The sequence below is a fragment of the Mercenaria mercenaria genome, chromosome 2 (genome assembly GCF_021730395.1).
Source record: "Mercenaria mercenaria strain notata chromosome 2, MADL_Memer_1, whole genome shotgun sequence".
Taxonomy (NCBI): domain Eukaryota; kingdom Metazoa; phylum Mollusca; class Bivalvia; order Venerida; family Veneridae; genus Mercenaria; species Mercenaria mercenaria.
The window spans coordinates 117,125,128-117,139,919 of NC_069362.1; the positions used below are offsets into that span (position 1 = coordinate 117,125,128).

The following is a 14,792-nucleotide window of genomic DNA, read 5'->3' on the forward strand; positions in this document are numbered from 1 at the left end:
GGACTTTAAACATTTTATGTCCTGTATCTTACAACAGACACAGTAGTACACTAGTAGTGTGTTGGGCTCCAGATCTAGAGATCTCTTTCCAAGGCATAAGTTCTGGTATAAAATCCAAAAAAGCAGTCATAGAGTGTATTTAAGAATTTTTTCTACCAATGTGAAATAATAAGAATCCCTTATTCTGTATAGTTCTGGATATATATGTGTACAAGATACTTACATAGCCTTGATATTTTCAATTGTGTTTTAAACTGCAAGAAGATAATAGTATCAAATCATAATTTATGTAGAAAGAATGATATCTCCTGGCCGATTCCATCGAGACACTGCAAGCTAAACATTTATCACTTGCTAAAAACCTTGTCAGACATCATTTGTGCGCTTGCCGTGAGTACATTTAACCTTTAGCCTGCTGGCGGCAATGCTTTTGTCTTTGTGACCAGTGTAGATCAAGATCAGCCTGCACATTCATGCAGGCTGATCATGGTCTGCACTGTTCGTTATTCAGTATGTAAATTTTCAGTGAACACCCCTTCGAATAATAGGTGGTACTGCCCAAAGTGAATGGACCAGTCCATTTTATAAATTTAGCAGGGTAAAGTTTACTGTGAGTGGAAATATAACCGACTTACTTTGCTTGGTTGTTTCGGTTTAGGTTTAACACTGATAAATACATCAAGATGTTCCATTAATTGTGTTACTCGACCTGAAAAAAAAATCAGAAACTTTTGTTTCCAGTGCAGAGAAATATCCATGGTAGAAGATCTTGTCAGAAATCTGTCAAATGCAATTTGTATTTAATATAATATTAGGTTTGAAAAAAGTTTTGTTTGTTTTGGGTTTAACATCGCTTTTCAACAGTATCTCAGTTATGTAACAGCAGGCAGTTAACCTAACCGGGGTTCCTGGATTCTGTACTGGTATAAACTTGTTCTCCACAAGTAAGTGCCAACTTCCCCACTTGAATCAGAGGTGGAGAACGTGTGATTTCAGACACAATGTCTTTTATCAAATCGTCATGGAGAACATATGCCTTACCCGAGGATCAAACTCATAACCCAGTGATCCGTAAATCAGCCCTCTCCCTATTGCGCTAAGCATGAGGAATCACAGTTGCACATTCACACTAAGAAGAAAAGACATATTCAGCAATAATTCCACGTAAAAGTATTGTATGAAGTTCATAATAATGATTAACTTAGCTCTTTACAGCAACACATAGATTAAATGTAACATTTGTACTGACCTGGATCCATCTCTAGCTCTTCTTTAACATCAAACATAAGGACAAGGGGTAGAAAACCCTGAAAGTAAACAAGAGGGCCATGAAGGCCCTGTATCGCTCACCTGACCTATTGACCTAAAGATCATCAAGATCAACATTCTGACCAAGTTTCATTAAGATATGGTCATAAATGTAGCCTCTAAAGTGTTAACTAGCTTTTCCTTTGATTTGACCCGGTGACCTAGTTTTTGCCTCCACATCACCCAGATTCAAACTTGACCTAAATATCATCAAGATTAACATTCTGATTAAGTTTCATGAAGATACAGTCATAAATCTGGCCTCTAGAGTCTTAACAAGCTTTTCCTTTGATTTGACCAAGTGACCTAGTTTTTTAACACACCTGACCCAGATTTAAACTTGACCTATAGATCATCATGATTAACTTTCTGACCAAGTTTCATTAAGATATGGTCATAAATGTGGCCTCTAAAGTGTTAACTAGCTATTCCTTTTATTTGACCCCCGTGACCTAGTTTTTGACCCGACATGACCCAGATTCGAACTTGACCTAAAGACCATCAAGTTTAACATTCTGACTAAGTTTCATGAAGATATAGTCATAAATGTGGCCTCTAAAGTGTTAACAAGCTTTTCATTTGATATGACATAGTGACCTAGTTTTTGACTCCATCTGACCCAGATTTAAACTTGACCTAAAGATCATCAAGATTAACATTCTGACCAAGTTTCATTAAGATATGGTCATAAATGTGGCCTCTACAGTGTTAATTAGCTTTTCCTTTGATTTGACCTGGTGACCTAGTTTTTGACCCGACATGACCCAGATTCAAAATTGCCCTAAAAATCATCAAGTTTAACATTCTGACCAAGTTTCATGAAGATATAGTCATAAATGTGGCCTCTAGAGTGTTAACAAGCTTTTCCTTTGATATGACCTGGTGACCTAGTTTTTGACCCCACCTAACCCAGATTTGAACTTGAGCTATAGATCATCAAGATTAACATTTTGACCAAGTTTCATTAAGGTATGGTCATAAATGTGGCCTCTACAGTGTAAACTAGCTTTTCATTTGATTTGGCTTGGTGACCTAGTTTTTTATCCTACATGACCCAGATTCAAACTGGACCTTGAGATCATCAATATTAACAATCTGACCAAGTTTCATGAAGATCCAGTCATAAATGCGGCTTCTACAGCGTAACAAGCTTTTCCTTTGATTTGACCTGGTGACCTAGTTTATGAACCCAGATAACCAAATATCGAACTCGTCCAAGATTTTATTAAGGGTAACATTCTGACCAAGTTTCATTAAGATTGGGCCAAAATGTGACCTCTAGAGTGTTAACAAGCTTTTTCTTTGATTTGACCTGGTGACCTAGTTTTTGACCCCAGATGACCCAATATCGAACTCGTCCAAGATTTTATTGAGGGTAACATCCTGACCAAGTTTCATTAAGATTGGGCCAAAATTGTGACCTCTAGAGTGTTAACAAGCTTTTCCTTTGATTTGACCTGATGACCTAGTTTTTGACCCCAGATGACCCAATATCGAACTCGTCCAAGATTTTATTGAGGGTAACATTCTGACCAAGTTTCATTAAGATTGGGCCAAAAATGTGACCTCTAGAGTGTTAACAAGCTTTTCCTTTGATTTGACCTGATGACCTAGTTTTTGATCCCAGATGACCCAATATCGAACTTGTCCAAGATTTTATTGAGGGTAACATTCAGACCAAGTTTCATTAAGATTGGGTCAAAAATGTGACCTCTAGAGTGTTAACAGTCAAATTGTTGACGACGGACGGACGGACGGACGACGGACGACGACGGACGCCGGACACAGGGTGATCACTAAAGCTCACCTTTGAGCACTTCGTGCTCAGGTGAGCTAAAAACAGTAAAGTGTGCTGATAACAATTTAAGACCTTCCATGAAAAGTGCTTTGTTAGACTTAAAAGCAGTGTATTCTTATAATCAGTTTGGTTGGGTTTAATGTCACACCATCACAATTATAGGTCATTTGTTTCTTTTCTATATTTTGATGGTGGTGTAAGGTGACCGTCTAGGCAGTATTTCACCATGGGCCAGCATGCGGTTAGATCCACGGACCTTCTCCAGTGTTCCCACTCAGTATTTTTTTCAAGAGTAAACATACCCCCTGGACACAAAAACAATTTTTGAGGGTATGAAAATTATAAAATAAAAATTTCCATACTAAAGTTAAACTCTGACAACCACTTAGTTTGGAAACGTTTTGGGTACTTTTTCTGAACTTTAGCATTAGTAGTGTAAGTTCTCGTAGACGACTGGCACTCTTTACTCGATTGTTGTGAAGTATCACTTGTTGTTCTGTTATTTGCCGTAAAGCCTCGAATTGAGACTTTCTTGCAGATGGGGAGAGATTAGATTGGTTACCATTTTAAAGTGGTAATTCATTTCCTGGGGAGTTAAAATATAAAATCCGTCTACATTTTTATGACGTCACTGAGAAAACATCTGCAGTTAGCCAATCGATTTGCGGGGAACATAGTATTTCCACGGTTTATTTTTTGGACATACCGTGGGATTCCAGATTAACCTATTCATCCCCAGCATTTTCATACACACGCAATCTTGCACAGGGTAAAAACTATGTGCATGATTTTTTAAATAAAACTGCTTCTCTGATGCCAGCTGGATGGCATCTCCTTATAGTCTTACAAGAAATGTTCAGTTTAAATTAAATTGAAGGGGGAACATTCCAGAGTACTTGAAGTTATTCTAGTTGGGGTCTTCACTGTTATGCCTCTCAGTCCACCAAAATTAATGAGACAAATGCATGTAAACAAAGTTTGAAAGTGGGAACTAAAATTTCACCTTAACTTGTCTAAGTAACAAGTACCTGACTCTATAATGGTTTATATGGCAAAACATTGCAAGTAATTTTACAGAACCTTGAAAAATGCCTCTTTTATAAGTTAAGCCCAACCTGGAACATATCACACTTATATATTATAGCTGTTGAGTTATCAGAAACTATTAAATTTACCCAATTTCATAACAGCTATTTCATATTTTTTGTCTCCTTATTCTATCTAAATGATCAATCATTCAAGGAAGTATTTATTTTACAACATATTTACCACATCAACAGAATGATCCCCCATTCTAAATGCTAGACCTTTACCAAATGATAAATATATTGCAAAATAACGATTTTTCTATCTTATAAAAAAACACAGATTAACAAACAAATACCGAGTATCATTTCAAAAGAGAACTCTTAAACATTTTTTTTGTTTCTAATTTATTTACAAACATAAATCTTGCATTCTTTCTTCAAGATAGAAATCTGTTAAGTACAATTCAGGTAATATGTTTTCTTGACAAAAAAAAAAACAAAACAGAATTTCCAGGGAAAAACATCACAGAAGTGTGACTTAGTATCATGCATTTATGTATTTATGAATAAAGGCACAGAGTAAACATCTGATTTGCCCTCAATTCTGGGCAGATTTCATATTTTATACTTTATAGTAACTGCAGTTGCATGATAAAAAGTTTACAAGGTCAAGGGCATAGAAGAAAGGATATGTCTCCAGATTTTTCAATCAATCATCAATTTAAAATATTATACTAGTTTTAGGCAAGGTTTTGCTAATCTGTGAAATCATTAATATTCATAGCAGATTAATGTTTGTAGATTTCGCTGTTGCATCAATTTAATTCCAACAAACAATTTTAACAAAGTTTCCAGTAATTGTGTCATTAAAGTTTGAAATCCCAAACTTCATGTCCCAACAGCCTGGCTGCCTGGTTATTTTTTTTATAAATACTGCAAACATTTTATAACAAAATTTTAAGCCTCTAAAATAGCATGTTTTATCTGATGGCTGAACCATACCTATGTTCGGAGCCAGGGGCAATAAAAATGTCAATACAGAAAGCTATAACTCCTGTTGGAGTAACTTCCACTGTTACTGAAAAAAAGTTCTGTATCAGAAATATTACAGAACAAACATAGGTACGGGAGCCAGTCTATGTCTCCATGGAACAGCAATTTTTACCAAAACCACAAAAGTTTATGCCTACGAAATTAAATGTTTTCACAGTATTTATCTACTTACAATAAGTTGTTGTCGAGCAAGAAAGACGCTGTCTATTGTTCCAGTGATATATACAGTCCCTTTTCTCTGGGGTGTGACACTATTCGGGTCAGGAAAATGTATCATTGCCCCTGTCGCTTGCATAATCTGTTTGATATTCATTCCCCCTCGACCAATTATAAAGAGGTGGTGCTGTGGGGCAATCTCTAGCTGCATGTTTACTGGTAATGGTGTCTAAAATTAGAAAATTTCGCAAGTTGTAAAAATATTCGTTAACAAGTTAAATTCAAACAAGGCTTTTTTCGGTTTATTTCAAATTACTCATTTGTTTTCCAAGCATTCCACTTAAGAAAGATCAAATCAGTAACAGTTACCTAAAAATAATTGCCAAAAGGTACCAAAAATAAAATGAAACAAAAGTGCTTTGTAACAATAAACTCTCGATTATCTAACTTCTACGACTGTGGAAATGAGATTGTCTAATACTCTTTCAACGAAAATAGAGAATTGTTTGAATAAACCATCGTTTCAGCTTCTGGTGCCAAATTTAAAATTTGATTTTATGTATATTTATCATTTCAGCACACTTTCACAATTAACCCAAGCGTCATCTTGGCGGGGTTTTATCTAGCACTGACAACCTTCAAAATGATAAGAAGTTAATTTTCACGCTGGAACAATGATATTCTTTTTCTTATAGAAATGGGCAGACACTGCTTGGCAAATCCATAAAACATCTGTGCATTAGCAGATTTCTAGCGCATGACAAGGCAGAACGCTAGTTTTTTATCCATTAAAATATTCTTTGTTTAAAAGAAATCTCATCAATGTAAATTTCTCATAAATTTGATATACTTGCAAAAATTGCACAAAAGAATCATATGAATCTAAAATTCTGGATATTTTCCACATAAATCACTGATCCAAGGTTATCTGTTTCATAAAATATTTAGGAAAGATACAATAAAATTTTATCAACTCCAATTTCTATTTCTTACACTTCTGTAGTACGAGTAAAATTCAACACGTTTGTTTTTTGCAAAAATGTTTAAAAAAAACTGTGACCTGCCCATATATTAATTGTTTTGGTTTCATTTTGTTGGGTTTAATGTCGCATGGACACAATTTAGGTCATATGGCAACTTTCCAGCTTTGATGGCGGAGGAATACCCAAGGTGCCCCTCCGTGCATTATTTCATCACGAGCGGGCACCCGGGTAGAACAACCGACCTTCAGTCAGCCAGCTTGATGGCTTCCTCACACGAAGAATTCAACGCCCCGAGCGAGGCTCGAACCCACATCAGGCAAGTGATTCTAAGTCAGCGACATTAACCACTTGGCCACGGCGGCCCCTCATATATTAATTATCAACAAAACTAACAAAGCCTGGGAAATACAGGTACTTATTCTGAACAAAATGCAAACATAGCTTTTGACTATCACATTGAGAAATAAATACCACTCAAATTATCGTATTTACAGTACTCAAAATAACATATTAATTTCTCAGGCTCTATTGGTGAATCTGGCAATCAAAATGAAAGGTCTTTCATGGAAGACTTGTGTCACCTGCAAGCTATAACAAACAATGGAAATAAAAATTATGAACGTGTTAAAATTTTCAAAAACCCAGGTGTTTCAGATGAAATTTTATAGCATTATTCTGTAGTAAATCATAACCTGTCTATTAAAACATGAAGAAACAGCATGCAAACACTTTATAAATGCCAATTTATAACTTTCAAGTATTACCCTGTCAAACTTTTTGTAAGTGAGTGAATAACCCATCAAAGGAGGCAATCCATTTACAGCAATTTTTTTTTCTTTGAAATTAATAATGTCTTAGGAAGTGAGAAAATGCACACTAACATGTAGTTTCTTCTTTTGTTGGGTAAAACTTTGCACCGGCATAATTACAGGTCATATCGCAATGTTGCACCAGCATAATTATACGTCATATCACAACTTTCCAGCTTTTGATGGCAGAGAAAGACCACAGGTGCCTGTACAGGAATTATTTCAGACATTTACAGGAACCTGCGTGGAACTATCGACTTTCCTAAACCAACTGATGGCTTCATTACATAAAAAAAAATTCTACACCCAAAGCCAGGTTTCAAGCCCATAGCACTAAGGGACAAGTGACTTGAAGTCAGCTATTTTATCCACTTATCCCTCTTCACCTACAATTCAGAGTAATCCATTCACTTTCCAAGTGTTAACAAGAGCTCCGCCAAGCGGGGCAATATACACCCGAAGAATTACATCATAGGATGGGAGCAAAATTTAAAGAACTTGACTGTTGTAGCCCAAAGGAGTGGAACAACAAATGGAAAACTTCAAAAAACAAATCTAAGTCTACAAAAAAATATTCAAAGTCCACAAAAAAGATCCTTATCAGGTACAGGCATGTAAAAATACACCTAAAAATTAGAGGTACCATCCATGTTGTACCACAGAAAAGTTGTCTCGGTTTTTCCCTACGGCCAATAATAAAAAAGTTTCAAAATAAGCTATTTATAGTAACATAAAAGGGAAGTAATTAAAAAAAAATATATTGTAAGTGAACATAAAAGAGATCTGCCAAATAAAAACAAGAGCACTGCAATGCAGAGCAATATACACAAAGCAAAGTCATATAATTATGACCTTTGACCCTTAAGTGCGACCTTGACCGTGAAGCAAGTCATCCGGAACATGCACTCTGCACATCGTCTCAGTGTGGTGAACATTTCTGCCAAGTTTCTTTGAAATCCTTCCGGCAGTTCAAGAGTTACAGAGTGGACATGAAACAAACTGATATGACTTTTGACCCCTGTGACCTTGACCTTGAAGCGAGTCATACAGAACATGTGCTCTGCACATTGTCTTGGTGTGTGAACGTTTGTGTCAAGTTTCTTTGAAATCCTTCAAGGGGTTCAAGAGTTACAGAGGGGACACGAAACAAACTGATATGACCTTTGACTCCTAAGTGTGACCTTGACCTTGAAGCGAGACATCCAAACCATGCGCTCTGCATGTCGTCTCAGTGTGGTGAACATTTGTGTCAAGTTTCCTTGAAATCCTGGTGCTGGGGGCATATGTGAGGGGTGTTGCACATTTCTTTAACTCTCATGAGCAGACTGTGCTATTTTTTTGCATGGTTACATTCTATACATCCAAAAGTTCTTCTTACAGTTTTTTATTAACTATCACAACACCAATCTTTAAAGTGCAGTATGGCAGCTGTATAAAGTCTTCCAAAACTTGGACTCAGTGTTGCCATATTTTCTTTTCCTTACAGCTCATGGACTACATTCAATTTATCTATACGGGAATTCCACACTTAAAGCCGGTACTAGGTTTTATGAGGTGTTGTGCTCATTTTATTTCTTCTCATGATAGACTCTATCAAACTGACTTTGATTTTATTTTGTTTGGTTGTGTTCCATGCTTGGGAAGTCACTAGTCAGTACCTTTAATGATAATGGCCTGCCCTATTGGAAGTCGTATGCTCTACCTATTGAGCTAACAAGGAAATTAACCTACCAATAATAAAACTATCATCATCCATTTACTTACTGTTAATTTTCCCAGTAACAAATCCATCATTTTCAATGTGGCCTCTTTAACAAGTTTTTCATTATAAACCGACCCGCGGACTATCACAGTTGTTCCATAACCTCGTTGTCGTTGTCTAAAGCTGATGTTAACATTATATTGCTGCTGAATCTGCTGCATTGCCGGCGACTGTGAATCTGGTATCTGTATAGCTATAGTCGTTACTGGGAGTTCAAACATAAACACAAGGGGCAGTAACTCCTGTAATTAAAAACAAAATAAGTTGTATATACTTTTCATGAAGGGAATTAACTCCTGGAAATATAATATACATAACTGCAGGTAATCTTACGAAAGAGTATTATAATTTTTTGTGTATATACTTAGCACAAGACAGTATATTTCTGAAGATGAAGGGACATAATTCTAATTATATAAGAAAGGAAAACCTAGAAAATTATTATTAATGTTAAAGGGCAACAACTCTTATCGACAAAATTTGAAACTGAATTTGCAACTGCAGAAACATCTGCAAATGCTGATCTAAATCATTTCAGAAACTTAGAGAGGAAATGGTTGTAAAATCACAGCAAGACAGTTCTGAATACCCTTTGATGTATTAGAACACTTTCTAATAAATGTTTATACTTTAAGCAAGACGTAAAACTTTTCTAAACGAAAGGGAAAATCACACCTGAAATAAGCTTAAAATAGTTTAGGAGAACATCAATTTAATTCTTTTATCTGCAATACACCGCCTAAACCCAGTAAAATTACAAATAAAGTTCAGTAGAAAACCTATTACAGTATTTCACAACATCTACTCAAAAATCCTCGAATCACACAGATACGTTTGTTTATATCGTAAGTCTACCAGTACGATAGCCCTTAAGATACAAAATAATTAACGTTATGTTTTTTCTGCATTTAGCATCAAGTCTACATCAGATTATGTAATGGTTTCTGACATAATTAGAAACTTTAAGACACATGATACACGAAACATGCACAATTCTGACACAATTGCGAGTCCGCCCCTTACAGTGATACATGCATTTCTAGAACTGTACAATAAACATGTCATAAAAAATAAGCTAAAACTGGATAATGGATCATTGTTATGCTTCCTTCAATAAAAGAAAACATCACTGGGAAGAGGAAACCATTAATTTTACTGCTTCAAAATGCTGAAACGTCCTACTTCAATTTTTTAAAATAATCTTTCCGATCAGAATTAATATAATGTTTAAAGATAAAATAAAATGTTCTTTTATAAAAGAGATTAATTTTTGTCTAAAACCATCTATTTTACACGACTAAAATATGAGTTTCTGTGCACCATATTATGTAATGTATGTGTTTCACATCTAGGAGTTTCATCTGTCGTCTGCTGTTTTCTGTAGACTACAAATTAAGTATAATGTATCTTCTGATAAGAAAAAAAATTACCAGAAAGATTTTCAGATATGGCAAAGAGTGCCTGAATGATAAGATTCTAAATCTTTGTATACTGTATATATATTCTTTTAAGACAAGAAAGGTACAAAAGACAGGGACATGATAAACAAGATCGTTTGTGGACAAAAGTATTGGTTATATAATAAAATCCCAAGATCCCATTAAAAGTTATTTTTGCAACATATTCATCAGAGCAAAACTGTGGTGTGTTGTCAATTGACTGGCTGATGCATTGCTTAATTAGTTGGACATAACCACCCATATACATGTATTAGCAAATATATCTCTTAAAGGATGTGTTTTTTTTTGTAAATTTCTTCATGTAATCTTTAGTGCTGGTATTGCAGATTGGCAAATAGAAATATGTATGGCACTACTTCTGAGCTCACTGAAAACATCATTTTTCTGGTAATGACATATTATGATATGCATCGCAATAAAGTGTTGCCGTATCATGATATACCACGGAACAAATTTTCTAATAATTCCCATCCCTAATTTGAACAAACATTTCATTTTCTACCAGAAAAAAATAACGTAACACTGCTTTTTCCAGCAAAATCTAACAATTTAACCTTATATCAGTCTGGTCAGGATCCAAGCTGTTCACCAACGGTTTCTCTAATTGCAATAGACTTTGAAAGCGAACAGCATGGATCCTGACCAGACTGCGTGGATGTGCAGGCTGGTCTGGATCCATGCTGGTCGCAAATGCCCTATGTTGGTTTTCTCATGGTGCGGCTTAATTGAATTTAAAAAGAGGCCTTTTTGTCCAAATTTCTGTTAAGCTTTATATGATCATGATTTCTCGGTAGATATACATTAAATGGATGATATACGGTACTTGTTGGTTTGTGAAATGTTGTTTACGCAGCTGAGAAAATAAACAACAGCCACTGATACACTGAAGGAACAAACATCACATCTGGCTTATTGCATGAAGCAGTCTTATATATCAAATAAATCTGTCCCTTCAAAAACCAAGTAAAAACGATAACTGTTTTAAGCATCTACTTCGAAAAACAAATTCTGTAATTAAAAACAGTTGGTTTTCAGTTGGAAATGTTTTCATACTTCGATAATTGGTTTCCTGAAATTTCATTTACTCATTATTTTTACTCTACCAGTTGAAATTTTCCTTGAATTTTTATTTAAGATTAATTCCTATCTAATTCATTCTGATAAAATTTTGAATTTTTTTTCAAACTGTCATTGCATAAATCAGTTTAATGTGAAGAAAGCAAGATGGTATTAAAATGCATTTTATAGAGGATAGATTCACATTAACTTTGTTCAAAATGTATTTCTGATCGGAGGAAATAACTGATAGCTTTCCTTATCAGACAAATCTAAATCTTTACGGCCTGTCTGCTAGATTTTCTCACAACTAACAAATATAAAGTAAAACCACATAAGGTGTAAAAAAAAAAAATGTTTGTTTCCGGTATCCCGACCTACCCTAAATTTTTGGCCCGACCCTAAATGTTTTTATGGCCATGGAGAATATTTTTTTCAACTTTTTAACAAAAAGATGCAAAACTGCACTTTTTATGCTTTAAACATGGCCAGTGATGTTAGAAATCAACTTACTGATGCTCTAAAGGCATAACCCCCTTATTTGAATCATTTTTTGACAAAAAAAATAATTGCCGAAAAGTCTCCCTTAATAAAAAAAAAATCCAAAAAAAAAAAATTTTCCGACCTACCTACCCTAATTTTTTTGAGCATGTTACCGGAAACAAAGAATTTTTTTTTTAGGCCTAAACCATGCATAACTGGTTTCATTCTGTTCTGCATTCAATGAGTAATACTTTACTGTAACTTTCTGCAGGATTTCACAGATTCTGCTGAAATTCTGCATGCATATTGAGATCTTACTACAGTCAGTGTCAATATTTCTGTAAAATTTCACTTGGATTATTTAATCTGTTCAGAAAATTGATAGAAAATCAAAATATTTACAAATAAAAGTCTAAGTGCTGATGTATATGTAAACTTCAGATCAAACAGGAACAAAGAAAACTCTAGCAACTCTGAGAAAAATATACCCACTTTAATCCAATTACAGCAAAATTGCCATTTACATTTCAAAGTCTAAGTTCTGATTCCGAACCTGTTACACTGACTTTACTTATACTAACCCTAATTTTAGCCCTGGCTGCTTCCACACCCTGTGGTTGACCTGCTATTGAGACCTGCAAATACAAAATTTAAGGCATATTTTATAAGTCTAGAATCAAATTCTCCAACCATTACTGTCCTGTTTTGTTGCGTCTGAAGTTAAATTTGACACAATGTCCCATGGCGACTTTCTAACTCCAATAGTGATGGAAGACCCAAGGTTCGCCTTCAAGCATTTTAATTTCCGGAATAGGTACCCAGCTAAAACAATTGGCCATAGGCAACCTAGCTGAATATATTTCTCACATGAAAGAATTCTTCATCCCATGTGGGGTTTTGAACCTGCATCACTGAAGGCAAGTGAATTTAACCTCTCTACCATGAAAATTCTAAGTAGTCATAAAATTTACAAGGGTAAAGATTAAAAAGCTTGCATAAAGCCATACAGCTAGACCTAATACAACTTTTCAAAGACAAAATAATGCAAATACTTCATCAATTACTTCCACTTTGCAAAAACAGAAGGAAGACTAATGACTTGCTAGTAATCTTGTCTGAACTGGTTAACAAGCTAGCAATGTCAAATGCCAGAATTCTCTCTTTTTCAATTCCACAAATCTTATCAGTTCAGTCTCAATAGTTTATGTAAGGTAACTAATATTTGTGGAATTTGCCTATAAACTTTGATAATAAGGGCAAATAAACACAATTCTACAGAGAATAAAATTTTTTCAGGCTAAGTTTAAAAAAAAGAAGATTTTTTGGAAGTACTTTTTAGAACTGAGCCCATGACCTATACATGTAAGCTCTTAGTACTGCTACAGACCTGTTGCTCAAACACAAAACAACTCACTTTTGGAATTGTTAAAAAGTTGTCACAGAAAGATGTGCCGCCATTAGCAGGTATAGCAAGAGCTATTACAGTCAAGACAGCACACTTGACTATTCTGGTGCTTGATTGAGAAATAGGGCATAGCTGGGAAATCTAGAGCTAACACTGGAGTGATTAATATATGCCCAAAAGTGGATGATGATGTTGGATAACAGCTCCATTTAGTAACAGAGATAGAGCGAAAGTGCACCAACATGTTCACCAGAATTTCTGTATGTAAAGCGACATAATTCATAGAATATTTCCAACATACCTGTGATGTCAATGACTATATATGACAACTATTGTACATTTAAAAGTAATAACCAAGACCTACAGACCCAGTTCATGTGCTCTGCACATGGTCTCATTGTCACCTACCAACATGCAGTTTGAAGTCAATACCTTGCATGGTTATTTAGTAATACTCAGGACACAAAATATGATGGACAGTTTTGACCTTTTAGCTCAATTTGTGACCTTGACCTTTGATCTACTGAGCCGGTTCAAGTGCTCTGCGCATCATCTTATCGCCATCTACCTATATGTTGAAAGTCATTATCTTTAATGGTTACAAAGTTATGCTTCGGACACAATTATGACAGATGGACAGACTGAAGGATGGACACATGTCTGTTTTTTTTTCCAAAACGGACGTTTAAAGATTTATATTTATAACAAAATAATTTTTAGCCTTGCAAATAAGTTCTATTTTCAATTATGAAAATAAAACAAGAGCTGTCTCCGTAGGATGACACATGCCCCCGATGGCACTTTGAATGAATAGTTATGGCCGATGTTAAGAGTTTTGGACCTTTGACCTACGGAGCTGGGTCTTGCGCGCGACACATCGTCTTACTGTGTCACACATTCATGCATAGTTATTTTAAAATCCATGCATGAATGACAAAGATATGGACCGGACATGCCCATCAATGCACTATCATGAAAAATGATCTTTAACGTCTAAGTGTGACCTTGACCTTTGAGCTACGGACCTGGGTCTTGCGCACTGCACGTCGTCTTACTGTGGTACACATTCATGCCAAGTTATTTGAAAATCCATCCATCGATGACAAAGATATGGACCGGACACGCCCATCAATGCACTATCCTTTAACGTCTAAGTGTGACCTTGACCTTTGAGCTACGGACCTGGGTCTTGTGCACTGCACGTCGTCTTACTGTGGTACACATTCATACCAAGTTATTTGAAAATCCATCCATCGATGACAAAGATATGGACCGGACACGCCCATCAATGCACTATCCTTTAACGTCTAAGTGTGACCTTGACCTTTGAGCTACGGACCTGGGTCTTGCGCACTGCACGTCGTCTTACTGTGGTACACATTCATGCCAAGTTATTTGAAAATCCATCCATCGATGACAAAGATATGGACCGGACACGCCCATCAATGCACTATCCTTTAACGTCTAAGTGTGACCTTGACCTTTGAGCTA

The 14,792-nt window shown here is 35.5% G+C and overlaps 1 protein-coding gene across 1 annotated transcript in view; it reads right to left on the reverse strand.

Annotated features, from left to right (window-relative positions):
- The window catches only part of LOC123562501 (protein bicaudal C homolog 1-B-like), an 86,164-nt gene that overhangs the window by 21,689 nt on the left and 49,683 nt on the right, over positions 1-14,792 (reverse strand). The window contains exons 6-10 of the mRNA XM_053528069.1: positions 12,478-12,531; positions 8,900-9,139; positions 5,360-5,572; positions 1,250-1,307; positions 636-709 (exon numbers count right to left, since the gene is read on the reverse strand). Coding sequence (XP_053384044.1) covers positions 636-709; positions 1,250-1,307; positions 5,360-5,572; positions 8,900-9,139; positions 12,478-12,531 — 639 coding nt within the window. The remainder of the gene's footprint in view (positions 1-635; positions 710-1,249; positions 1,308-5,359; positions 5,573-8,899; positions 9,140-12,477; positions 12,532-14,792) is intronic.